The sequence below is a fragment of the Oenanthe melanoleuca genome, chromosome 3 (assembly GCF_029582105.1).
Source record: "Oenanthe melanoleuca isolate GR-GAL-2019-014 chromosome 3, OMel1.0, whole genome shotgun sequence".
Taxonomy (NCBI): Eukaryota; Metazoa; Chordata; class Aves; order Passeriformes; family Muscicapidae; genus Oenanthe; species Oenanthe melanoleuca.
Genome location: NC_079336.1, coordinates 57,772,501 through 57,797,094, shown reverse-complemented (window position 1 = coordinate 57,797,094; position 24,594 = coordinate 57,772,501). Strand labels below are relative to the sequence as shown.

At 40.2% G+C, this 24,594-nt stretch overlaps 1 protein-coding gene across 6 annotated transcripts in view; it reads right to left on the bottom strand.

The window, feature by feature from the left end:
• The window catches only part of ARID1B (AT-rich interaction domain 1B), a 323,079-nt gene that overhangs the window by 134,335 nt on the left and 164,150 nt on the right, over positions 1-24,594 (bottom strand). For 3 of the 6 annotated variants that reach the window (XM_056486539.1, XM_056486541.1, XM_056486540.1), the window contains exon 5: positions 9,157-9,198. The exons of the other annotated variants lie outside the window; for them this stretch is intronic. In XM_056486539.1, the coding sequence (XP_056342514.1) occupies positions 9,157-9,198 (42 nt within the window). The remainder of the gene's footprint in view (positions 1-9,156; positions 9,199-24,594) is intronic. 6 annotated transcript variants of the gene reach the window in all.

Here is a 24,594-nt window from a genome sequence, read left to right as displayed (position 1 = left end):
ATCTTGATCCTCCTATACAAAAAATATGAAGACCCTCTATAATTAACTGTTCACCAAGAAAATCAAAGGAATGACCTTGAAAAACAAGATTCCCCAGTTGTCATTCTAATTAAATAAAATTATCCATCAATATTCCAATTCACTAGAAAACACTGTCTGACAAGAAGAAATTCTTAAAAAGCAAAGCAAAATAATTGAAGCTTCAAATTTGAAAAAATTATGTCTTCTGTAAAAGAAATACATGTTCAGTAAAGAGCCCAAGATTTTGCATTATTGTTTTTTCCTCTCGAAATCTGCAATATGTCAACAGCACTTTTTCCAGCAAAGCACAGCTCTGAACGATGATACACACCTGTCCTTGTCTCAGGAAAAAAACCAGGGGAAATGAAAACCTAAATCACATCTGTCTACTCAACAACTTTCTCACGCTCCTCTCTGCAATTCCTATTCCTCAAACCTAGTATTAGTTAAAACAAGCCAATTCTGAAATCAGGGGAAGCAGCCACATAGCACAAATCTGAATATTTTCCTATATCTGTATTTCATGGTGCTAAAAAATTTTATACTACTAAAAAAAGGGCAAACACATTAACAGCAGCTTTATTAAAAAAATAAATCTTTGTTGTGTTTTTTTTTTGTTTTAAGTCCCAGTCTGAGTGGGAGCAAGCTTTCTGTAGCAAGTTTTGGTTTTGGTTGCTGGAGGGCACAGTTCTGGTCCCACCAGTTGTACAATCAGGTAGAATTTACAGAAGAGAAAGAAATCTGGTCTAACTTGCTTACCTCATCAAGGAAGAACAGCAAACTATGTGCAAATATTTTGAACTGCTCTCTTCCCATCCCTAAACAAAGAGACCACCTGCCTCAACATTTATTTAAAATGTGCAGGTATTTACAAGCAAACTTTGTGTTCTGACTGTTAGATGACTTGGTAAACCTGATACTCCCTCCAAGTTCAAACCAGCAGTGTAAATCAAAGGGGCCACACGGAGCTGTAAAGGACCCGCCTGATCAGGCAGGAGTCACCCCCGTTTACATGTCAACAGGAGGCAGCTGAGCGAGGGAGGATGCTGAGCAGCACACCCAGCCAGACAGCTCAGGCACACCAGACTCAGGCTGCCTGAGTGCACCCACCAGTTAAAATTTAATGAGTAACAGAAGGAAGACTGAGAAAATAAATTCTTTTTCTCTGGTAGTAACTTAAGTCGCTGTGATGTAGTGACTGGTGTTAAAGGGTGGGTTCAAACACTCAAGGAGATGTGTATTCCCACCATGAAAGCAGTACCAAATTTTGCACTCTTCTGGCATTTCTATGGAGTTTGGAAAGGAAAAACCATATTACAGACTGCCTCTACATAAAAGCAGCAGGGGAAAATATGGACTGCTGCTGCTGCTGCTGCCACCGGTGCCACCACAAAAGCTAAATGGTTCAGTGTTGCAGCAGTTCATATAGTGAAAATCTAAACGGGCATAGGACTGCCCAAAGAAGGATACTCATCAATCAGAAATGCAAAATTAGTTGCCAAGCCTTTACTGTGAGGGTGGTGAAGCACTGGAACAGGTTGCCCAGAGAGACTGTGGATGTCCCATTTCTGGAAGTGTTCAAGGCCAGTTTGGATGGAGCTCTGAGCAACCTGATATAATTAAAAGGTATTCATGTCCATGACAGGAGGGTTGATCTTTAAAGTTCTTTCCAACCCAAACCATTCCATGATTCTTATTTACAGACATCACTTGAGCAAATACCTAACAGTTGCTTTGAACTGCATACACATCTTCTGACAAGATCTTCTGACACTGCTACTGTCAGAAAGTCTTTAAGTTCATTTCAAAATCCAAAATGTGGCCACATCCACACCTTGATAACCTAAATCATGCAGTGCTGGAGAGGAAGGCTGTTTATCACATTTATATATGTCCAAAAGTAAAGATGATGTAGGAAGAAAGACAGCAGTTTACGTTTTCTTAGCACTAATCCCAGCTGGTTGCAGGGCACGGGGCCAACCACAGGCCAATAATGTTCAAGGGTGCTGAGGAAGGCACGTTTACCATCTGTGCTCACTCCAGCTTGCCACAGAGTGCTTGGGAGCTTTGTAAAATAAATGTTACCACATACTCATGTAAACTGCCTAAGCCTAACCCTGAGGCCATCAGTATTTATTCTGCAAGCACCATGAGATGCTTCATGCTGAAAAGGAACATTAAACATGTATTTATGGCTAGCTTGGATCACTGACAAGAGAACAAAAAAGGAAATATCCAAGAAAGTCTGACATGCTACACGCACAGTGGGACACTTCCACAGGAGCCAGGTCCTCCCAAAAGCCTCACCTTGCCTTGTCTTTCCTCAGACTACAGGAGTAAGGGCGTAGGGCACAAGGAAGAGAGAACCAACTCTTACTACACCATTTATGCAGCCAATCTTGACTTTCTGACAAGTGGGGCTTCTCAGCTAACACAGCTTTTTTTCTCCTACTCCGTGTACCATTTTGTCTTTTCTTGTTTATGCAGGATTGTTACAGAATTGTGCAGATCCACCTCCACTGCAGAAGGAGGCATCACAATCTCCTGGAAGCCTGCACTTTTTTCCATCCTCCCAGAGAGCTTTAAAATTCTCTCCATACAAGAAGCAGGACAAAGTTGTGAGGAGTGGGGCACTACCAGTGGGTGTTGTTTGGAATCACCCTCCATGCTCATGGTGGTTAGGCACCCTCCTCTACTGCCTGCAGCACTCAGGACACAGCTGGACCACAGTTAGGACTCTACGATGGATGGAAATGAACTTACAGCCATACATCTCTTGGTGCACCTCTTAATTTGTATAAAACTAATTGGGGGGGAAAATCCCACAAACCACAGAGGTATTTATTGGGACTAAACTTGCCAGACATTAAGAACTATTGATTATGGAGGTGAAATTTGTAAAACGTGATCACAATTTCTCAGTTTTGTATTTTCTTGGACTGTCACAAATAGCATAGCAGTGATATGCACACATTGCTCAGAAAGAAACCTGTTCAACTACTTAGTCATAAGTACTTCAAAACACTTTGATACATCTGTAAGCAGTCCCTAAGAATATAAAAAGAGCACCTTATTCCCTGCTATAATGCCATTCTCTGCTCCTGGAAAATCCTCAACACAGAGGGCACTCAGGAGACTTCAGCAACCCGAAAACACAACTTTAACAATGAGTCAAAGAAAACAGGTTGGAAAATCCTTTTAGTCAGGTGAAACAAGTCCACAAAGAAATTAAAAACAGAACCGAGGAAACATGCAATTCTAACTCTCCTATGAGTAGCAAAACAGAATTTACTGGAGGTTAATAAGAATATCTATTTTTTCTAAGCTAAATAAATCCGAAAACTTATTTACAACTCCCAGGTTCCTATCTAAGTCAACAGTGCAGAGACAGATGTAAATGAAGACTCATTTCTCTATATTTTCCCATATACTAAGCACACACAGACAATCCAAGTGTCAACACATCAAGACAGAGACAATTCTGACCCTTGAAAACATTCTCTTCTGAAAAGGATTAATTGGCTTTAAAACAATTTAATTTGGCTTTGAAGATGCAACTGTTATTAGCAACCACCAGATGGCAGGAGCAAAGGCCGCTTACAGCCTTTAACAAAAGAAAGCTGTCTTAAACAAGGCAAGCAAGAGAAGAGAATAATTTTTTATGTCTACTTTTCCTTCTCTTTCAATTGGTTATTTTTTTCTTTCCAAGAAGTACTATTTTATTGCAATCAAGCTAATACATTAACAAAGAATAAAAAAATAAAAATGTCTCTTGAGAACATGTCTCTCAATTTTATCTCATGCTATCTCTACCTCATAGCTCAAGGGTTCTGTTACAGATACTGCAAGAACAACAGTTTCTTCCTAGGTTTGCAAAGTCATAACTCACAGTCAGCCACAAAATGTATTCCCTTTGATGTCCTGTGCTTCAAACCAGGAAGCTGACACATAGCTACACTGTGCAGCTCAATTTACCCTCGGGATTTGAACTTCTGCTATGTGGGATATGAAAACAAGTAGACTACGGAAGATGCACCATGATGTGCTGATTGTTGCAATAATGCAGCATCTACAAGGTGGAGGAAAGTAAAACCTCTCCCCTAAAAGCATGAACCTCCTCACTCTGCCCAACACTCACCCACCAAAGCAACACGAAAACCACCTTAATACACTCAAGTAAAAGTAGTATGTTTGGGAGGAAAAATATTTTAGTCCTGAGAACATTAGATTCTTTCTAAGAACATGTATCCTGTATCAGAGAAAGAACATTTTAAAAATGCAGTCCAGCAGCACATACTTTAAAAGACTTAGGAATAGACTCTCTAAACAACTTCCAGAGTTACTAAATTATGGAGACAAGGTCATCACTTTATGTTGTGTCATAAAACAAAAATACAGCTTGTTCCAGGAACAATACTGGAAGCTCCACCATACAGACACATCCACATCAGAAATACCATCCTTGCTGTATTTCTTTGATAGAGCTGTCTCTCCATTATGCTGATTTCTCGATCAAAGAGAAAGCTCTACTCCTGTATTTGTCTTCCACAAAAGAAACATAAAATCACTCCTACAGTGAGCACATCCATCGGGAATGAGATGCTTTTTCCTCAACCCCAGCAGCACACAGTCCCAGAAAAGAACAGGTGAAGCTTGCTCCAGGTGAAGTATGAGATGCAGTTTTGTGGTTAATTCTGCCTCTGTACATTAGCAAACATGCCACTTACAAAATATGAAAGGCTTTCTTCCCTGCCCCGTTTTTAAATGACACCTGCAAATCACTAATCCAGTTGCCATTTATTTCCATATGTCAAATTACAATCTTAACTTGTGCAAAGCAACATAATAGTAATGATTAAGCCAATTACATCACAACACAGCTTAAAACGACACACAATAGAAGGATTAAAGCTCACTACCAAATAAGAGAGTCCTGTTCTTGGTGGAGCTCCCCCACTGTGGGAACAGAAGTGTCTCTTTTCCTGTTGCACAAACTTGTGATCCTTCTGACATGTAGCTGCTGGACTGCCATTAACAAACTTATTTATATTAATGCAGCACTAAGCTGGGATCACTGCACCTCGGCATTAGCAGCGGAGGGCGGGCTCTGCGGCCAGCGCTGCCAACACGGCTTATGGCACTCCAGAGTCACAGACAGGCTGGGACATGTGCGCCAGCTGATCTCACCAGGCTTAGCCGAGTGAAGCCTCTCCTACCCTACGTTATTTGGGTCAGGTGGATGCTGACAGTAAAACCCTCAGGGAAAGGGAGGGAGAGTAAACCCAGCACAGGCATTTAGAAAGTCAGGCATTCTGTTCTCTAGATAGGGCCAGACACCATTTGCAGCCTGTATGAAGCATGTGCTACTGCATTTGACACTGTAATTCCAACTGATACCAACATGCAGCTCCTACAACAATAAAATGTGGGCTTAATCTTTATATAATAACTAACCTTTCAGACTAAGATTTTCAATTCTACCTCAGGGATAAAAAGGTTCTAATGGAAATTGAGCATCTGAATCTCTTAGGAGGATTTTAAAAACTCCCACACACCTATTTTGATTTGTTCATTGCCTTGGTCTTTAAATCAGCATCATTCCAAATGGTTAAACATTTTACCTTTTACTTCTGTGCTAGGCATCCTATTTTCTTTTTCTTTCTTTTTCACATCTTTGTATTCCTCCTATTTTCTCTGCCATCTGTGAACACTGGTCCCATCTGCTAAAATATAACTTCCTACTCAGCTAAAATAAATGCAAAATAAATTGGTACTGTTAGTATTTTACACGTCATCATTAGGCTTTAGTAAGATTAATGGGACTCAAAGAGTTTCCAACTTTGAAATACATTCCTGTGTGCTGACTGCAGACTCAGGCAGATATCGCTCCATCTATTCACTCTTTTTCTATGTTACTTTCTTAGCAACTACAGTTTTGAAGGAACTTATTATATATGTAAGTTTATCCTCAGCAGAATTTGAAAAACCAGGCATAATTGTTAAGCCTGCCCTAGATCATCTATCAGCTGTTCATGATTTTCTACGTGGTCATTCCCTCTACATCTCTCCATATGTAACCATATCACAACCCTTCTAAATATGGAAACAAAAGAACCAGTCAAAAGCTGGAAGGTTTTTTCTTCTTTAAAAACAAACATGCATTCAAGTACACACACAAATCAATGTGTAAATTAAACTGAACACCACGTGTACCATCTTTGAAAAAGCTGTTACAGCACACTAACAGCTTCCTCCTCCTGTAAAATTAGTTGCATAGAAACTAAGATTTACTTCCTTCTATTCAACCAAAAGAAAGCTTTGGACAGCAATGCAATCAAGTCTGTACATATTTATACTTATCAAACGACAATTTTTTTTTAACTGATTGAAAATGTGCTTCAATTTTTATGGCCTTTTAAAACAGTACTAGTTTCATACATGCATAAAATGAGAATCAGTTAATGTTTAAATGTAATTTTTACTCTAATAAATGTCTTATGTCCTACATTTGTTTGGGGAAGACTGTTTACTTATTAAAATGTTGAGGAGGAGGAAACATTTTTAAGGACGACTATTAATGGTTCACACCTGTTCCATGCTTAAGGAGTAAAGATAGGATTTGGTACGTCAAGGTGCCTTTTCCCTAGGTATTTGACAGTTTGATACAATTTCTTCTGTTTTCATTTTATTCTCTAAAATAAGAATTATTTTGTCTAAATCAATATGCATATCTTGGATGAAAAGCATCCTGTAGCTGATTTCTACAAACACTCACGAGGATGATGATCATCACCCAAGACTCAACCATTCAAGAGGCACACTACATCAGCCAAATCTTCACTATGCCAATGACAACTACAGCAAAGCTGAACTATGTTCTGATATCTCGTTCAGAACCTTTTCCTGGGAAACAGCCCCATTTGCTGCCAGTATGCCTATTTACCATGAGACTGAAATAATGGAGAATTTAAGAATAACATTCTTTCAGTAGCCTACAAATATCCTTTTTTGAAAGACACTTTTCTTGTATGTATCTACAGGCAACACAGCCTGTCAACAGCCTAAAACTAAGTGGCATCTAAGGATAGGTGGAATTGATGCAATCAAAAGAAGTCATCCCCTGCAGCAAACTATGCTTCTGCTCTTGCATACAGAAGGGCCCCTACAATGTTTCAAGCTATGCTTGAGACATATGCTACACCCAAACCCAAAAAAGATAGCTCTCCTTAACAGTCTACAACAGCCCTGGAGGAAAATTCAGGCTAGAAGCAGGTACCAAGAAAAGCATTGCATGGTGCAAATCTTTAACATTACATCCTTCTCAACCGTATTAACTGGTATTTACTTTCTAGGAACTTACTTTCTAGTTTACAAAATTAACTATTTTTCATTTTAAAACTTTTGCTTATACACATTCTCTGTTGGCATACCAACTCATCTGTTAATGTAACAGAGACACTAGCATTTATTTGTCATTGAGACAGACAGTAAAGAAAGCATCTCGTAAAGGAGAGAAGGGAAAAGTGCTTTTGCAGCACCTCTAAATAGACAGCAAAAATAAATTCTGAAATTAACAAGTTTTGGATGATACATTTAGCTTTCTTTTTGATTGATAAAAAATACATGACATTCCTAGACATAGACAGTTCACTACATAACATAAAGATACTATTATAAGAGAGCTTAAAAGATCCTGATGGTTCTGAAGATGAATTTTAGGAAAGAAGATGCTTGGGACTCTGGACATTGATGTTTAGAACTGGCAACAGTACTGATTCAGTGTTTTAAGACTGAACCTTAGCAACAGAAAACTCTTAAAAGTTTTTGCAATCAAAAGGAGTTTCAAAGGATGTCCATCAGGATGACAAGACATAAAAACACCTTGTGAATCTACCCATGATAAAAACTTAGAAGCCTCCTCCACAGTGCTTTTTTTTAGCTCTAAGAGTGAGTGGCGACAATAATCATCAGTAATATTTCTTTTTACCCACCTAGTCTGAAGGATTATGGAGATGAGCTCACAAGAGCTGACCCTCCAGGTTTATTAAATATTCAATGAATATTCTGTATGCTTGCTGGGTATTAAATAAAAATCAGAAAATACTGCAGACTACCATACATTATATACTTGAAATAATACCAGAATAGCTCTGTTTGTTTTCTAATAATTTATTGAAATCACTTTATCACGTATCAACATAAAAATGTACAATACAGACACAGTGTAAATTCTGGCATCATGAATATTTACATACTTCTAAAGTATTTTTCTTCCCTGCTAGCTAATTTTGCTTATTGTATTCCAAATAAACCTGGAGAACTTACTTAATATTTTATTGCTTTTCCTTTTTACCTTAATAGTAACAGCACTGTTATTTTTTCACCTGCAGTAGCATCACAGCATATGGGCCTCCAGTAGCAGGAAACTCTTCACTCTCATGACTTAGCCTACTACTCCTTTTCCCCTTCCCCATCCACTCTCTTCCTGAATAACTGGATACAGCACACACACAATCTGCCTTGATTAAAATAATCTGCTACTAGTGCTCAGTTAAAACAGTGGTCATCACCACAATGCTCACTGGCCAAAGAAACTTGAGCACTAAGTAGGACCCAGCCCATCCACGTAGCTGGGCAGGTCTGAAGTCTTCTCTCCAACACACACTATTGCTTGCTATATGCTGATCTACACCGAACACAGGGTGATGCAGCTGTTCAATGAAGCACTTTCTACTCAAGATGCTCGGTGAAAAAGGGCCTGAACAAAGTGCCTTACTCAGCAGACTGCTAAGCAGACAACCAGTACAATTTCTGAGTTGCAAATCTATGGAAAAAGAACAAATTCAGCATTCGGGCAAGTCCAGTCTCAAAAACTACTGCTAACTACTGACCTTACATGTTTCCATGTGGGTTTCTGTAAGTAAAACTTGCTCACAGGTTTTATACCAAGAAAAAGATTAAGACGGCCTGTGTGCCGTTCTCAGATTACCACACACAAGGGAAAGTTTCTGAATTGATGGATGCAAGCCACAGGATCCTCAGTTCTCATGTTGAAAACTGTCATTTTCTGTGGCATCACATCCAACAATTCATATTGTTGGGACCTCTATAACAAAACTGCACCAAACTACACACCTTGTGTCCAAATGTAGCATCCTCGGAGGCCAAGACTTCAACCTGAAATTATAAGGAGAAAGATAATTTCAAATTTAGCCACCACCAAGAACCTCTCTCTCCTGAGCACAGCACCACAGTCCAGGCAAAGAAGAGATCTGTAAATGAACATGCCAGTCTGGATCAACCCTAGGAAACCTGCACATGATAGGATGTGCCAAACTAACAGATGACAATAGAAATCAAGTGAGGTTTCCTCAAGTTTCCTTGAAAGACAGCATCCCTTATGACACAAACAAGGTTTCTCCACCTGAATGACATAAAGAGTACCTGAACTTACTGTACTACAGCTAGAACATTTTTCTCCATCCAGAGTTTTGACTCTGTACACCAAAACGCTGCCTGAGCACAACCAGAATGACCTGCCATGGTATGTCCCTGCAAAGAAAAGCTGGAAACACCTGACCTCTTCCCTTTCTGTTACCTTCTAAGCAGGCTGAGTACTTCTGCACCAGCACCAAGTGGAACAGCAACAAAAGGAAACTCTGGTAAGAGAAAACCAAGCCAAGGTCTTGGTTGCAGGCTCCTGTCTTGCGCTAGAGAACTGTTTGAAAACTGGAATTCAGGGAACACAAGCTCCCCTGGCAAAGGCCAAGACCAACCGGCTGAGAGAGACAGTAAATGTTTGAGAGCCTGAGAAAAGCAAGCTGCCAGCTCATCAAGTGATGCTCCAGATCAAAGCCCTTGCTGGTTGCCACACACTGCGCAGCTCTAGAGTTGATACACGCTATTCTGCGACAACAGGAACAGACACAGGAAAGCACGCACACCGATTTTTCATTAGACTCCTTAAAAATACTTCGCTCTTCAGCACCTTTCACCTGAGAATCTCAGTCCTTTACGAATTCTAATTAATTAAACTTCCCAATACACCAGTGAAGTCAGAAATGTCATCATCCCAATATAGAGAGAGAAAAGTGAGGCAGAAAGAGGTTGAACAATTTTTTAGTAGTTACGCGCCAAGCCGGGAACACAGTCATGGAAAGAATCCCAGATCTCTACTCTCAGGTTCACAGTTTAACAACTAGGAAATTCTCTATTTCTCTGATTTACATCCTATTTAGAATGCCTACTGCTGCATTATAATTTATACAACTGGTATAGCTATAACTAATGTATCTAATCTCCAGTTTAACTTAAGAAGAGTGAAGGATTTAAAGCAAATCAAGAGGGAAAAAATGAATGTGAAGTTTCACCCCGAAGCACGTTATAATGTCAGAGTTATAAACCCCTGAAAAAGAGGGTTTATAATGGAAAGGCTGATAAACTAACAATGATGGTAGCACTTAAATATATTTATGTCATGATCAAGCAACATATGGTATTTCTTCATCTCTAAATTAAAAAAGGGAGGAGAAAAAAAAAAAAAAGCGGGAGGGAGATAAAGCATTCATAGGAACCAGGAATAAATGAAGAGAATGAACCTGGAGTTAACCAATTGTGACCTGTCCAGCTAATTAGGAATGACAGTAAGAGGCTACAAAATAGCATCTCATTCAATAGGAGGTAGGAAAAAAAATCCAAGTAAATAAAATCAATCTAAAATGATATGATACATATTAGCTCCTTATATTAAGCTTCTAATCCTTTAGGCACTTTATAAATATTAAACAATCAGTCCTGGTGAGACTGATAAATATCCATAATATATTTTACAGATGAAGAAACAGACAGAGGGTTAAGTGACTTGCCCAGGGCCAAAAAGAATAATCAGCCATTGGATTGGAAATAACTATATGACTGCTTGTCACAATACAGTGCCCTACTCAGATGCTCAGGTGGCTTCTGAAAAAAGTCATTCCACTATCAGAAGCATCTTGGTTAGGGTTAATGCGGTACACCTGTGAAGTGTGAATGCTCATTTTCACTAGGGTTACTGTTTTCATACAGCATCCAGCTACCACTACTAGATAGACTCCAAAAACTTCTTCAAACTCACTCAGTTTTCTCTATCCAGTATTATGTAGTCACATATCCCAGATGCTATTTCCAGTCCCTTTAATCACAGAATCATAAATGTTGGAAAAGAATTCCAAGATCGTCAAGTCCAACCTTTGATGGAGCACAACCATGTCAACGAGACCATAGCAGCAAGTGCCATGCCCAGTTGTTTCTTAAACACTTCCAGGAACAGTGATTCCACCACCTTCCTGAGCAGCCCATTCCAATACCTGACCACCCTTTCAACAAAGCAATTCTCCATGTTGTCCAACCTGGACTTCACCTAGCGGAGCTTGAGGCTATATCCTTCTGTCCTGTCACTTGATGCCTGGGAGAAGAGGTTGATCCCCACCTGGCTACAACCTCAGTTGTTCTACCTTCCAGGTAGTTGTAGAGAGAGTATGCTTATTACTGCTACATTTCTATTGTGGAGATTCCCTAGGGAAAAAATGGAGCCTTCTTTGTGCTACAGAGTCCTTCCTTGACTTCCTCCTTGAATCCACCAGAGTTTCTGATGCCTTGCCAGCCCCAGTACACTTTGCCTCCCTTGCCCTGCTGTCCCTCTCCTTCCCAAGGGTTCCAGCTGGTTGGACAGCCCCACTGAGCCTATCCAGGGCTGCCCGTCCCCTGCCCCACAGAAGCACAACATGGATGGGATGACATGGAAACCCTGCACCAACCCAGCACAGACTGGGCAGAGTTTTAGTTTGGCCTCTGCCACTTCATGTGCAGAGAGGCCACCTCACATGCAGAGCACAGGCATATTGTCAACACCTGGGCTCTGCTAAGGAAGCTGCTCCTCAGGGCCAAGAGAATGCTCACAACTGCCACAGCTCCAAAACACATTAATTAACATGGCACAATGACCAACACATGTGAAAACCCAATCCTTCTTTTCACCAAGAAACTAAGAGGAAGAACAAACTGCGACATTAAAGAGCAAAGCAAAAGTTTAAGTTGGTTTAACATACTCTTAGTCTCTTTTACATATAGAAATATTTTCTTTTATGCTTAGAAACATAAAGATCACAGAGATAGTAAAATGGCTTGAAGACAGATAACAATTCTAATTAAAAATGTTATTGAGCAGGTCTGATAAAGCTGCTTCTACTTTTTCAGGAATGATCACACCGCTTCTGTGATAAATAATTGTCCTCACCTTGCAGATGATACAATGAAACAGTCTCTTATTCTTTGTTATGACGGTGTTTAACAGGGCACTAGATTTTCACCTCCTTGTATAAAGACAAGCTAACTAAGAGACAAGTAACTGCTGACCCCATAAGATACACAACATAAAGGACTGAAACAAAATGTGGAACATGAGGTTTTCCTCATGCTGACCTTAAAAAAAAAAAAAAAAAGAGCACCAAAATGCATTACAGCTTAGGCTGAGTGGACCCCCCTCTAGCGGGAATGCTCGTGTACTTCAATCAGCAACCACACCACCCCAAGAGAACATTACCTTAAGAATCAGGCAAGCACCATTTTTCTCTTAATTGCCTTCAGAATATGTGCCTTCCATTTCAATACATAAAAACCAAACAAAACATTCATTATTGCTTTAAGATAATCTGGTGCTAATTAAGAACTTCCCATTATATACCTATTTGTGGCAGCTAAACATTTTCTATTTTAGCTGGCTGTTCTGAGTGTGTACACATGTAAATATCTTGGATAGGTGGAGTGTTTTTCTTTTGCAGTGAAAAATTCACTGCATCACTAAAAAGTGATTGACTCTTAAATGAAGCACTGTTGATTTCATGTACATATTTATATCAGTACCAGATACATCAGCTTTCCCCTAGGTACTGCTTTGAATCTCTTTTCCAGTCCACACTTCCCGCTCCTCAAAATACAGTGCTGCAGTTGAATGCTGTTTGACCTGTATTTAATTTCTATGTAAAAGCAATTTTTGGTCACTGTTCCTTGGTTGTTTTTTTTTCAATTTATCTGAAGAACCAAACAGCCTTTTTGCTTCTAATGAACAAACCACACTTGCAGTATCCTGCAATTCTGGGCTAGAAGGCTATTGTAAATGGTAAGGGGTAAATGAAGGGGTTGTATTCTAGGGAGTGTGTGCATTAACCATACACTGTGGATCAATTATATGAGACACAATTATGGTTTAAGCAGGAGTATCCCACAACTGAAGCATTCCTGTCCTGCCTGGGGCAACTGACCCTTCCTACAACCTGCTCCCCACTGCCGCTTCCAGTCCAAGCACAGCCTTCTGGAATGGCCAGGATGGGGTCCAGAAACCTCCCCAGTGCATGACAAGGTGAACTTGCCACCTCCCTGCGTAACTTACACAGACTCCAAAATGGGCAGCTATGGCCAAGACCACTACTGCTTATGTAGTAATCTATGATTTAACAGTCAAATAGAATAGCATTTAGTATTTTTTATAAGATGAAAGAATTCACAAAAGTCATGTCAGCCTGAAGGATCCAACGACTAACATGTACAGTACCCTGAAACAAGATGGGGAGTAGCCTTGAGTCTCCTTTTGTCAGAAGTAATGAAACTTTGTCAGTAGTTCTATTTTGCTTCTCAATAAATGACTCATACAGACCCAGTTCGACAAAGAATATTGCATCGCGACCAAGAGACTTACAGTAAATTACACACAGTCATTTTTACTTCCTTGTCAAAGAAAAAAGGAGTTGAAACACAGATAGAACCCTTGAGGCGCAATGCTGAACACGGCCTTTTTGGAACAAAGTTGTACAACCTAGTGATCAAATAACACATGGATTATTGTTAATTTGGTCTTCTTCAAAGCCATATTCAGCATTGGTTCAGTCCTCAGCTCAGCCCAGGTCTTTCTCGGCTTATCATGACATTGTTTGAGATAGGATTAGGTGAAACTAAGCAGGAGTCATGGGAAGTGGAATATTCATTTAAGAGGAGGAATTACAGACATGCTTAATGCCCAGACTGTTATCCAAACAACAGAATATGAAATACCAAGTACACAAGGACAAAAAAACTAACTCACAAAAGACATGGGTTACAAAAGCCCTCTCCACCCTGTTCGGGGGAATCTGAAAATAAGCACTAATAATAATTTCTGATGCATGCTGACTCCCATGTAATATCCTGTTGACATTAATGTTGAGAAGGATCATCAATCTACATTTAACTACCCAGCCAAAAACTTCCAATGCAGCACACTTAATGCTGCTCTGAGACTTGGGCTGGAGCTCCTCAGAGCTCACCCAATGGAGCCACTACTTGCAGCTGGCAGGTGAGGGGGATACAGCTACTCTGACAAGGGACGCAGTAGACTGGAGCAGTTCTGATCAAGACAAAATATTTTATACGGGCACTTACAGTTTCTGTGCTTCACACATGAGAATTTGCCCAGCTGGCTGCAAATTTTATAGGCTTTCTATTGTCATTTGTTTGACATTATTATTCTAGGAAAATTATAGCACAGGGCTTCTCTGATACCTAGAGGGTTTTCGCCAACTGCCTGCTTACTAAAAAGGTATGCCTCTGGCTCTTCTAAAATATGTTCAAAACAAAACAAATGTGTAAGTTAATACCTGCATTTTGCAATACTTTTGTTTTCCCTGTTTGGTAACGATCAATCAGTTTAGAAAGATCTCTCTTCCCCGTAATAACAAAATCTGAAAAGAATGAGGAAAGACAGGTGCATCCTCTTGAATTACTACTTCCAAATCACCTTCTTGCTGTTGGGGTGCACTTCTTGCTCAATCATGCCAAGACAAAACCGTGTCACAGTGTCCAATTCAAACAGCATGGTCTTGTACCCATTTCTGTCCTTTGACTTATGCAGGACTTGGTGACTTTTTCCACTCCTGGGGAGGGAGAGGCTCTGTAGTTGCAACAACTCAGTGGGTCTCATTAGCCCAGGTGCAGAGCAATGCAAACATAACTACAATTACTATTTCCAAATATCAATCTTGCTGAGCTGCCCATAGGAAATAGCCTGGCTAGCATGGAACACTGAGGATGCTGTATTGGTGCAGATACACCCTCATAATCCTTTTCTAGTGTAGATTTTCAGTGTTTAAGGTTTTCCCATCAGCCCACCCACTCACACACCACCAGCTCCGAACTCATCTTTTAAACGAAGGTGATATGAAATTAATTCAGTTTTCATTTTTCAAAGTCCTTAGTTTATTTTGAAGATTAATACAGCTATAGTCATTAATATCTTTATGAAATCCAGTTTAACTAGCTTTAACATCTCCCTTTGCCATCCTTTTCAAGTAATTAGGATTCAGTAACTGTGGCAAATCATTGTCCTTCTCATTGGAGCAGGGACAAACCTACGTGACCCACACTAGTTTCTGGCAGTTTTCAAGGATTTACTGAGGATGTACACAGCTTTAAATGTCCACTGAGCTATGATAATAAACTTCGGTAACTGCAACAACTCTTCCTTCCCTCTTTTCTCTGCTACCTGCCACCAGTTTTATTTCTTTTTAATTGCAATCATTTTATTTTTAATTGCAACGTACTTCAGCCTAAGTTTCAGGTCTGTAAGTGAGCATTGGACATGTTCCCTGGGCAATCCTTGAATAAATACACCAAAGACACACCTTTGTTATGACCCTGAATCTATGCCTGTAATAAAGGTGTGAATGTCACATAGTATAAATCTCATGAATTAAGGATAAATCAGCTGAAATTTCCTCACTTTCTACACAAAGGCTGTTGAGACTACTTACTCAGGCCTTTCAGCTAAGTAAATGCTATCGCCTCACAGTTTGACCTATGTAAAAACTAGAAACCATGTGACCCAGTTCACGGTAATTATTCATTAAATCTGGCATCCCCTTTTTCTTAGGCTTTCCCTTTCATTTATTGCTCCTTCTTTGTAGTATCAGTCATTTATCTCTCAGCTCACTGGGTCTAGCAGTAATAAAGAACAACGTTCTAATTTTTGAAGCCACAACTTTTAGGTCGAAAAATAGAAAATAAGTAACAAAATGATTCCTCTTTAAATGATAGAGCAACTTTGTGTGCTACTTTGTGTTAAAAAGGCTTGAAAAGATGTTTCAAGAAACTATTCTGTAGCTCAAATTGCTTATTAATTCTCCTCATTCTCCTTATTAGCATGTACAGACAACACAGCGGCTCAAGGACGTAGCTCGCTAAAGCAGCTCTGTTCTTGGTCAGCCAGTGTTTGAGATAAAACACAATGATGTATCATGTTCTTAAAACCCGGTTAGTGGAACAGATCTGTCCTGATCGTATTTTTTTAAATTTTTTTAAAATGTCAATGCTTTTGGGTAAGCTGATTTACAACAATTAAAAAAAAACAAAACCAAAAACCAACCAAAAAAGAAAACAAACAAAAAAACCCACTAAAACAAACAAACAAAAAACAAAAAAACCCCAAACCGAAATGAAACAAAACAAAAAACCTAAAACAAAACAAAACAAACTTTCACATCTCCATCATTGAGTCCAACACACATTGCTGGATGTGCTATTGACCGACCTGCTGGTTTAGTCCCCCTTTGCAAATAATTTGCAAAATCCTGGGAACAAGGTCAATCCTAAGAAGAAAATATTAGCTAACTAAAAGTAGCAAGAATCAGCCTTGTGAGATATAATACTTACAACAGAATTAGACATATCAGGAGCACCTCAGGAGAAAAAAAATGGTGTGCTATGGGGCAATTTCTATTAAGTCAGAAGACAGAAAAGTTCAAAAATATTTAGGTTTGCACCAGGAAACAAACATTACAATTCCCAGAGAAACTGACATTAGAGACTGTGTACATCTCTGCTCAGTGCACCTTCACTGAAGGAGAATCTCCTATCTGTGGGCACCCTCCCATCCCTTACAACTCTGTCACAACTTACTGCTCCACAGGTCCCTTATCAATAGTGGATCACCAGTAAATTCATTGCAGTAAAATGCTCATCTGCTCTTCTCATTAGAAGATGTAACAGGCAAGATATATATAAACACACACATACCCATGCACGTTTTCCCTCTGTAAGCATATATTCAAATTCTTTTCTATTTTCCTATCATACTGTTTTTCATATATATATGCAAAAGATGTGTAACATGCAATTAGTTTTTTCACACCAGAACACTGCATGAAACAGAGTAACTGCACTAAAAATGCTTTTGATATTTATTTGTTTGACAATGTAGAGATCAAAATGACTGTTGTACATAACCCAAAATCTCGGAGCAGTTGCTATTTAATTTCCCTTATGAAAGGAGTGCTAGGTATCATAAAAACAAAATTCCAACCTCATGCATTCTAATATGTGGGAAATCTTGAAAAACTGTCATTATACCATGTGACATAAGCAGTAACAATTGCTGCCACCAGTAAGTCTTTTATTTAAGTATTGTGACTGCATCTTTTCTAATCCATTTGTATTTTTTGCTCTCTTGTTCCAACACTGCGATTTCATTTTAATTCCCCGCCTTGAAAACTGAGGAACATAAAACCTTGTCTGCAAAGGGTCTCTACAGCTGTTGCCTTTGGGCACTACCACGCTGTGGGGCTACAGAGGAGCCACTATGGAAAACCTCAAAAAGGGGTTTAATGTCACTGCCCTCTACTAGCAGAGACACAGTGCAGCCACTGCCACAGCTCAGTGACCCAAGGGCCCATCTGAACAGCCCCAACAGCCCTTTGTACACAAAGCTGGGCTCCTCAGCTCAAATACAAGATGCCATCCACCAGCAACTAGGGGGTGGTAATGAACAGCTGCATTGCCAGAATGCTTCTAAATATTCCAGAAACTTCCAGAAAGGCATGTTTTAAAGACACCCTCACCAGTGGGAAGGGCTTTTGCTGCTTAAGGCTGCTGCTGCAGAGCACAGCTCTGTCCCCTTTACCTACATCCCCACATAAAAAGTGAAAACAAACACAGCTCCAGATAAAACTGCATGTCTTAACAACCTTGTCTAAAAGAAGTTAAACATTTTGCAGAAAAAACTGAAGATAAGTGACCAAGGACAAAATCTTTACAGAAACAAAGCTTCAACTCTACACCATTCTGTCAGCAGCTTTCTTATTTAATTGAGCCCGTATACAACCAACATCAAAGGTACAAAGCTATTTTGTGCTGAAAATATTGGAAGCATGTTAGGAAGAGGTGGCAAACAGAAAGGATCTGTCAAAGGTAACAGATGTATCAAGGGCACCAAGCACTGTGAAGAAGGCGTTAATTATCTATGCTGAAAAAGAAAAGGTGTTTGAAAAACAGAAACTGTTTTCAAGAGATTCAACATATTCCTATTGTGCTCAGGAGAAAAAGCTTCCTGCACCTTAGAGAACATTATTTTGAGTATGTGGGTTAAAAAGAATTTTTAGGCGAGTTTAAACATAATGTAGGGAGTATTCTGTTTCAGAAAAATTATTTTTAACTTCAAAACCTTTACTGTGTCTCACAACCAATTGCAATTGTAAATTGCATTCTTTATTCCTACTTTTAATGGAATGGGTAACTTACACAACCTAGCAGAATCTCAAAAATAACAGGAAAATAAGAACACCTTTTTGAGCACCTTTTTGTAATTTAGCACCACTTCCCACAGTACTTTCAACTCCCACCCCCCACAAGAACTGTTGCATTTTTCTTCTTGCTTTATCTGAAAAAAGTGGTGCTTTTTGAAAAAACATCAGATCACACCAAGGCAAAATTTATCACCGTAAGATCTACCCTACATACATCTTATGTTCTTCTATACTTGTTTTCTAAATTGTATATGGTACTACATGCTCACAACCTAATTTCTGAGCCAGAAGAAACTGATTCTTTATTATACCTGTGCTTCCTCTCTCCACCTTCACTTGTAGGAGTGGTGAATTGGGACTTTCAAAAACACGTTTTTGAGAAAAATGATCAGTTAACATAAAAATTACTCATTTCATCTTCAACAGAAAAAAAAATCAGAACCGATCCAAAAGGAGAAGAGACACAATTAAAAGAAAGGAAAGCCTAAGCTTTTATACAAAAAAAGGCTGAAATACATTTTTCTGAAGATGATTAAAATATACTAAATGCATGTCTGATATTGCAAACTCAGCTAAATTAATGTTGCCATAGGAGTGTGATACGATTAACGAGAACCATCCTGCTCCATGCAACTGGAAATTGCATGAGGAAAGGATCAAGGCAATTGCCAGCAGTATGTAACGCACTCTCAGAACTTGGCTCCTCCTTTCCCAAGTAGATCAAAGGCTCTTCCTGATGTCCCCTTCTCCCAGAGATCATGCCATATACAGAGAGTGGCTGATGCTGACAACATCTGGGCAACTCACGTGGGCATTGTCAGATCCAGCATATAGGTTTAGAAGGGATGGTTTGCACAACAAACTATCCACACACCTGCCAAATAACCAGTAGGAACCAAATAATGCAGTAGGAATTCATTGGGCAATGTTCTGTGTTAATATCTTTAACTTGAAAAGGTAAATCTGTGGAACAAGACTCAGCTGAACTACTTGATTTTTACCAATGACATGAGCTTTCCTTTTGAATTATCTTAGGATGTGTCCCCGTCGCCTCCACACGAGGTACAAAGATTGATAAACACTCTGACTGGATTAACTACTTTAAAAATTATTCAGATGTCACAGCTGGCCAGTTTTTGACCCTTCTGGTATCAAGATTTAAGAGTTGACTGGGAAAGAACAAGTGCTCCAGTCAGTGCCATAACTCCTCCACACTCTTCCAGCTCACAATAGTAATACAATTCCTCTGAACTGAAGGAAAAACTGTCTCTCACATTTAGCCCAGATTTACACTGAACATTTTAACGAGATAGGCAAAAATACCAGCATTCCTAGAAATCACTTCAGTCCTAAGTAGGGTGCATAATAATAAAAGCTTAGAACAGCCAACAAAAGTGTTTGTATTTTTTTTCCATTTTACTTGAGTTCTCTAGACAGTGTACTGAAGAAAAGTGAGCACGAGCCCTGAAAGCATGTCCTCCAAAAACACACCTTCCATAATTCACATGCACAAAGCCCAAATCTGCATACAGGAATCAAACAATTAGGTTTCTCAAACACCTGAACTACTTATACAGCTTGGGACTTTTGCTAACCCAGGCAAATGCACAACATATAATTTTGCTGACCACTTAAGCATTTCACTTTTTTGCTACAGCCACAAACAAACAAACAAAGTAATTTAAGTCCAAATTCTTCTCAAAGTTACTGCTAGCAAATAGTGGCTCACTTATAAAAGCCTGATTAATTGCAGAATCTTGGCTTCAGTTCACATTCAATTCAATTACATGTTAGAATATTAAAAATTCTAGAGTCTATAAACAATGACTATGAAACTGTTTACAGCATTTTTAAGTATTTTATTTGAATACTGCAATATGAACTGCAAATGTTCTCCCCCTCCCCCACTTTTCTTCTCATTTGCTTGCTGCAGTTTCTTCATGCAAACAGAACAAGAACGACACTGAGGGAAAGAGGAGAGGAGAAAGGATGTGGCAGGCCATTGACACGCCACCTCCTCACAAACTCTGATTCTTCACTGTGCTTTATGCCTGTTCTGTGAGTTTTATTCTAGATATACAAGGGTGTTTCTGGATAATTACAGGATACGAGCTAGCATTTTTTTTCCCAGCCTGTCTTAATTTCAAAGTAAACCTCCTCTTCGTTCTTTTATTGTTATTCAAAGTAAAACAGCAAAACAAATCAATTGCTAACAGCCTTGTGCAGGTTTCCAAACTTAGCATTTCTGTATGACAGTGAGCATATAAGGTAATATTCAATGTAGCAGTACATCTTCAGGCATGAAAACCTAGTCTAAGTCCTCATCTTCAATGACTTCTTCTTTACATGCATATGTATTTATATATACACAAACACGTACGTATATATGTATCTTACAAGTACCCCGGTAAAGGTTTTCTTTACAACTTTTCCTGAAGAACTAAATCTCAGAAGTCACTCCGTTTTCTAATTAGGTTATCTGCATCAATTGTAATACTAAGCTGGCTATCCCAGAGACTACTTTTTATACTAATTTTAAGCTCATTTTACTCAGAATGTAAAGAAAGATCTGAACTACAGTTTTAAAGGTGAAAGGAGTTTTAATTTCTGAACTGTGCAGTCCTGGCAGGGCTTTTCAACACTTTCATGTTCTGTGGAGTCCATTTTATTTCTGTATTCATTTCTACTAAAGCTACCCTTTTTCCTTACAATAAAGAATGTAAAACTGTATTTACAAGGAACCTAGTCATGGACAGGTTTTGCTGCAGCTCATTTGTTATGTCTCACTCTGAGTTTACAAACAGCTGTCCCGTGCATCTCCACTGGATACAATTTTAGTCTAGACAGGGGAAATCCAAGCTACTGCTGCCCAAACAACATAAACACAGGAAGATTTTCAATCAATCATTTCATTAATAGAAACATGTCTAATAATATAAGGGGAGGGTGTTTTGGAAGAAAGCCCATTTCAGAGCCTGAAACAGCATAATTGCACGGTATTGTTCTTGTGCTAGGCAGGGCTATGGAACGACACTCTACAAACCAGATTTTGGTGCTGTGGTGCATTTCAATAAAATAAGCCTTGTTTCTCCAACACAAGTGGCTTTCAAGACCACTAACAACTTTGAAATAAATGGTAAACAGGCTAAGCAAGACTTGCACAGCGCTGGCATTCATCTCTGCTTTGATACAATCAGGTCAGTGCCCACACAACTATATTTCTAGCATGACCATTATTTCACATTTTTTTCAAACTGTTTTACCTGAGAAACAGCATTAAACCCAGCAGCCGCTAACATACTAATACCCTTCTCCTGTTCTCATCTGTGCCAGCCTGTTGTCTGCCCTCAGTCATATAAATGTCTAGAAATAAGCTGCTTTGAATGCAGCTATTCCTATGTATGTTTCTTAGAGAAAAACACTGTGGTCTTCCTTGTTATGTTTGGAACATCCACACACTAACTTGCAAAAAAAAAAAAAGAAATACCATTGCAATGCTTTCCTTCAAGAGGGGGAAGGGGAAGAAGCTATTCTTCAGTCCACGTTTTATTTTTTATGACCAAGTAATAGCTGTCCCTTCATCAAGAGGCTCAGTTTACTATCCTGATCTCAGATCAACTTTTACCAGTGGGTGTCAGTGTAACAGTGTAATGATATAATGGGGGGAGGACAGGGAGAAAACGCATGAAAAAATAACGATTAAGTTTTATTTTTAGACACTATATTTGTGTTAAAAGTAAAGAAAGAAAATGTTTCCTTTCAAAACCGATTTCACTGCAGATTTATTCTGCAAAGATCCTCCATCTACTTGTTTGTGCCAAGTAATTAATTTCAATTTTTGTTTTCCAAGCCTATGTGTCTTCTCTGTGCATACACACATGCACACAAACATGGACATTCAGTAAATGCTTGGTATATAAACCTTTTTTCATCGTTTTGACAAAGTGAGACTGTTTCTTTAATTCAAATTTCACAGTGAACAGTTAAGAGGCTCTGTGGACCCCAACTTATTAACCTGTGCCAATTTAACTAGTATTACTCAAGAGGTTCGAAAACCTAAAAATAGGTGTTAATCTGTGCAGACTGACAGCAACTAATCAGTATCCGCCCTGCCACAACTTCTGTCCCTCCTACTGCTTGAAGGGGGGCAAGTACAGCACATGGGAGGCAAGAAAAGGACAGTCCCCGTGGTGTGGTTTTTGTGTGTGTGTGTTTTGTTTGTTTGTTTCCGCTTGTCTTTTCTGAAAGAAAAAAAAAACCACCAAGTGTTATTTAGTAGAGCTCGGGTTTAAAACTCGTTTCCGTACTAACAAGCAATGGCTTCCTGAAATCAAGAACTGCTTGAACGTCCAAATCCTTCTGCCGAAGTGATAAAAAAACCCTTTCGTTTTACATACCTTAAAAATAAACATGCTTTAAAAATCTAGTTGCCTTAGCTCCAAGTCTAGTTAGACACCATTTCGAATTTTAAACCTGCCACTTTGCCTTTTCGAAAGCTGTTACATTAATTAATAACCTAGTTCGGAGTCTCTCTCCAAAGCACAAAGGTACGTGCCTGTGCCTACGCAGGTACGTCCTCTTCTTGCTTTGCTCGCTTCCCGACCATAAGCCTGGCACTCCTGTGTCACGGAGAAAACTCTGAGTTATGTGCTCACATCCCCTTCACTAAACACAAGAAGAATTAAATGTTGAGTGAAAAGCAGCCCAAGTTGTGGCTCGCAGCCTTAACTGTAGTGCTGCCCCTGGAACCAGACCCTACAAAAGCGGGTTAAAATAAAGAGCTGGCCGGGACAGGCCGATAACTGAAGCGTCAAATTAAAAATATGCACCGAAGTAGGTTAGGTCTTTCCGTATATAACTCATATCGCCCGGGACATGCCGGGCTCCGTTAAAAGGAAAGACCTATCGTTCCGAGCGAGCCACTGCGGGGCAGATTTGCAGGAAGTACCAAAATACCGTACAACAACTCTGTTGCGGCCATTGTTAACAGAAGGAAGTAAACAACGCTGGGCTAGGGCGCTGATGCGCGGCTGGAACGGGGCGAGAACAGAGGAGCCCCCGCCGGGCCGGGCCGGGCGGGCTCGCAAATGGCGGCGCCAATGGCGGCCCGCGCGCCCCTCCCCCGGACCTGTTTTTGTGCGCGCTTGCCCCCCCGTCCCATCCCCCGGCCCCTCGCAGCCGTCAGCCGCTCGTCCCAATTACGCTGAACGAGTCGCAACTCATCCAGGCTGAAAGTTATATATTAAAAAGAGAGCGGGCGAAGCATGGGGAAAGAGGTCGGGAGGGACGAGGGGGAGGGAAAGCGGAGGAGAGCAGCTGAGAGTTGCGGCCAACGAGGGCACAGCAAGGGGCGCTCCCGCTGGCCATGCGACCTTTTATTTTGGGCTCTCTCCCGGGTCAGCAGAAACTTCCCCCCCTCCGCGTTCCTCCTGCTCTCCCACTCCTCTGAGGAAAAGATCAGTATCTTGGGAGCCCATTCCTTTAATACACGTCCTAAAAAAAAATTAAAACGGGGGGAAAAAAAAGCCCCAAGGGCCAAGAACACCCCGGCGGCCCGACGGTGCTCGGCCCTGTGAACAGGAGCGGCGGCAGGGCCGGCCTGTGAGAAGCGGGTCCTCTCTCTCTCTCCCCTCTCTCTCTCTCTCTCTGAGTTCCAAAGTTTCCCTATTTAGGTCGCCTCCAGCTTTCTCTGCTCTTCGAGCCACTCCGAGGAATTAAACAAGGGCCACTAATAGGCAGGGGCCGGAGGAGGACGGCGGCCTTGGGCAAGGAGCAGCCGCCTGCCATTCGCCTCGGCCCCGCGCTCTTGCCCTCACTCGCCATCCTCCTCCTCCCTCCCCGTCGTGTGTGTGGGTTCACAAAGGCACATCTGTGCGTGTCGGAGGGCCGGCCTGACGTGTTCTCCGCTCGCAGCAGCTGCGGTTTCTGAGGAAACAAGGCTGATTTTCTAGTCAGGCTGGAAGGGCTTTTTTCCCTCCCCCCCCCGTTC